Consider the following 3,598-nt stretch of genomic DNA (forward strand, 5'->3'; position numbering starts at 1 on the left):
CTGGCAGAGGGTAGATTCAGACTAGACATCAGGAGGCGCTACTTCACTGTCAGGGCGGCTAGGACCTGGAACCAACTTCCAAGCGAAGTGGTGCTGGCTCCTACCCTGGGGGCCTTTAAGAGGAGGTTAGACAAACACCTTGCTGGGGTCATTTGACCCCAGTACTTTTTCCTGCCATGGCAGGGGGTCAGACTTGATGATCTGCTCAGGTCCCTTCTGACCCTACCAACTATGAAACTAGGTACATTTCATTATAATGATTATAGGACTGAGGACACACTGCCACTATATTTTAATCAATGACCTGGAAGGTGGAATGCAGTGCACCCTCAGCAAGTTTGCACATGACACCAAGGTGGGTAGAGTAACAGATACACTGGAAGGTAGGGCTAGGATTCAGAGAGACCTAGACAAATTGTGGGATTGGACCAAAAGGAATCTCATGAGGTTCAATAAGGACAAGTGCAAAGTCCTGCACTTAGGATGGAACAATCCCATGCACTGGTTCAGGCTGGGGACTGACTGGCTGGGCAGCAGCTCTGCAAAAAAAGGACCTGGGGGTTACAGTAGATAGTAAACCAAATGAGTCAATAGTGTGCTCTTGTAGCCAAGCAGGCTAATGGCATAGCGGGCTCCTTTAGTAGGACTGTTGCCAGCAGATCAAGGGAAGTGATTATTCCCCTCTATTCAGGACTGGTGTGGCCATATCTGGTGTACTGTGTTCAGTTTTGGGCCCCCCACTATAGAAAAGGTGTAGACGAATTGAAGAGAGTCCAGTGGAGAGCAACAAAAATGATTAGGGGGCTGGGGCATATGACTTATGAGGAGAGGCTAAGGGAACGGGGCATATTAAGGCGGGGAAGAAAAGACTGAAGGGGTATTTAATAGCAGCTTTCAACTACCTGAAGGGTGGTTCCAAAGAGAAGGGAGCTAGACTATTCTCAGTGGTGGCAAATAAACAAGGAGCAGTGGTCTCAAATTGCAAGAAGGGAAGTTTAGGTTAGATATTAGGAAAATCTTTGTCACTAGGAGGGTAGTAAAACACTGGAACAGGTTACCCAGAGAGGTGGTGGAATTTCTGTCTTTGGAGGTTTTTAAAGACCTAGCCAGGCAAAGCCTTGGCTGGGATGATCTAGTTGGGGATAGTCCTGCCCTGAGCATGGGATTGCACTAGATGACCTCCTGAGGTCCCGTCCAATACCCTAATTTTCTATGATTCTATTGTTTGCTTGTTTGTTTTTTTTAAACTTTATATGAATTTTAGCAAAATAGTGTTCATTCTAATAGTTATATTTGTTTTTGATTTTATCTTAAGGTGAATAATATAGCACTAGCCCCATAGCATGTTAGTAAAGCTTCTAATTTCTCAACTGGAGGAAAATGTGTTGCATTGGTGATGATGTACCATGTCATCTGCAACCCCTTTTTCAAAATCCTAGAGATTCACCCATGGGAAATTTGATATGCTTTAGAAATCCATTTCAGTATTCAACAGCCAGAGAACAAATAAACAAACACAGATAACTAATTTAAAATCTAAGAGTTTAAATAAGATATTAAGCAGCAATTTCACCAGTTTCAATTTCTGGGTCAATGTCAAAGGTATCATTTCCAGGGCAGATGCTTCCTCGTTTGTAGAATTGTTGACATATAGCCATAGCAGTGTGTTCTGCTCCTTTCTTCTCATAAGCATGGTTTCCAACAGATATGTTGTGCAGCTGCAAGTACTAAGTCAAAAGCAACAACTAGTCAAATGAGGTTAAACACTGTCAGGAATCCTACAGCCTTTGAAGGACACCCTCCCCCCAAAAAAAAAACCCCCAAACAAAACCAAAAAACCCAGCAGTGTTCATTTGAATGCACACTACAACCATCTTAGTGTTTTGGTAAAATTTAAACAATTTGGAACGTCCACAATCACACTCCATAATCAGAGCTCACCAACTTTCAGATATTTTTACCTCGGCAAGAGGATCCTAAACTAAGTGTTTGCTATTAAATGTTCTCTTTACAAGTCCCTAACAAAGAGAGGCCAAGTATTTCATGACTTACAAAGAACTTGGAAATCTGTGGATTGGAACCATTCATGGACACGGCAGTGCAAGTGATCTTTACACCTTCCCATATACCCTTCTTAACATCACCTTGTGGTCTTTAGATATAGCCAGACATCCATCCTAATGCGCCCAACTTGTTTTTCAGTGATCTCTGAACTTGTCTGACCTCCAGTGAAAGATGGAAAGCAGGTATATTTAAAAATAATTTCTGCTATATATTTATGTTCAATTGAAGGCAGTGGAACAAAATTCAGTGAGCAAAACGATTCTCCCCAATCAGAAGACTGTAAGTTTCACTTTATACTAGGTTTACCAAGAAACATCATCTGTCTGCAAGGTCTATTTCCTTTTCATTTGTGTGCGTCAACCCCTTGTCTTCAGGTCCTGCAAATCTGGCAGTATATTTCTTTTTCCAAAACACTTTTGGCTTATATCATTTTTCCTTCTTCCTTACCCAAGATTCTTCTATTAGCCTGTTACAAATGGTCACAGGCCTCCCAAACTAATAGAGAGGTCTAAGCAAAGATCTTTAAAAGCCTCCTGGGAGTAAGGAACTTCCTTCTTCCTTCTCTCACAGCTTGTGACAGAGCAACAAACTGAAGCAACAACTTAAGTCCTATACTAACACTCTAACCACTAATCTCCCTGTGTTTTCAAATTAGGCAGCACCACCAATAACAATGTCCACTTTAATTTTAAACTTTGAATTTTGGTAAGATCTGCCCACTTACCCACAACTGCCAAAAAGTGAGATGAGGGGAAAAAGGTTATTCGGAAGTGTTTCAGCTGGAAAACATTGCATTGTAAAAGCCTTACCTACATACTCTTGCTTTCCAGTACACTACACTTAACTATAAGTCTATTGAGCAGCACAAGACTCAATGGAGCATTAGAAAGCTTTATTTAATATCCTTAAATTGAAAAGATACCCTAATTTTCTATGATTCTATTGTTTGCTTGTTTGTTTTTTTTAAACTTTATATGAATTTTAGCAAAATAGTGTTCATTCTAATAGTTATATTTGTTTTTGATTTTATCTTAAGGTGAATAATATAGCACTAGCCCCATAGCATGTTAGTAAAGCTTCTAATTTCTCAACTGGAGGAAAATGTGTTGCATTGGTGATGATGTACCATGTCATCTGCAACCCCTTTTTCAAAATCCTAGAGATTCACCCATGGGAAATTTGATATGCTTTAGAAATCCATTTCAGTATTCAACAGCCAGAGAACAAATAAACAAACACAGATAACTAATTTAAAATCTAAGAGTTTAAATAAGATATTAAGCAGCAATTTCACCAGTTTCAATTTCTGGGTCAATGTCAAAGGTATCATTTCCAGGGCAGATGCTTCCTCGTTTGTAGAATTGTTGACATATAGCCATAGCAGTGTGTTCTGCTCCTTTCTTCTCATAAGCATGGTTTCCAACAGATATGTTGTGCAGCTGCAAGTACTAAGTCAAAAGCAACAACTAGTCAAATGAGGTTAAACACTGTCAGGAATCCTACAGCCTTTGAAGGACACCCCCCCCCCCCCCCC

The 3,598-nt window shown here is 40.4% G+C and overlaps 1 protein-coding gene across 1 annotated transcript in view; it reads right to left on the bottom strand.

Moving 5' to 3' along the window:
- LOC102369420 (mucolipin-3) overlaps positions 1-3,598 on the bottom strand; it is a 38,860-nt gene that overhangs the window by 22,398 nt on the left and 12,864 nt on the right. The window contains exon 4 of the mRNA XM_006033851.2: positions 3,359-3,512. Within this exon, the coding sequence (XP_006033913.2) occupies positions 3,359-3,512 (154 nt within the window). The remainder of the gene's footprint in view (positions 1-3,358; positions 3,513-3,598) is intronic.

The sequence above is a fragment of the Alligator sinensis genome, unplaced genomic scaffold, assembly GCF_000455745.1.
Source record: "Alligator sinensis unplaced genomic scaffold, ASM45574v1 scaffold32_2, whole genome shotgun sequence".
NCBI lineage: Eukaryota > Metazoa > Chordata > Crocodylia > Alligatoridae > Alligator > Alligator sinensis.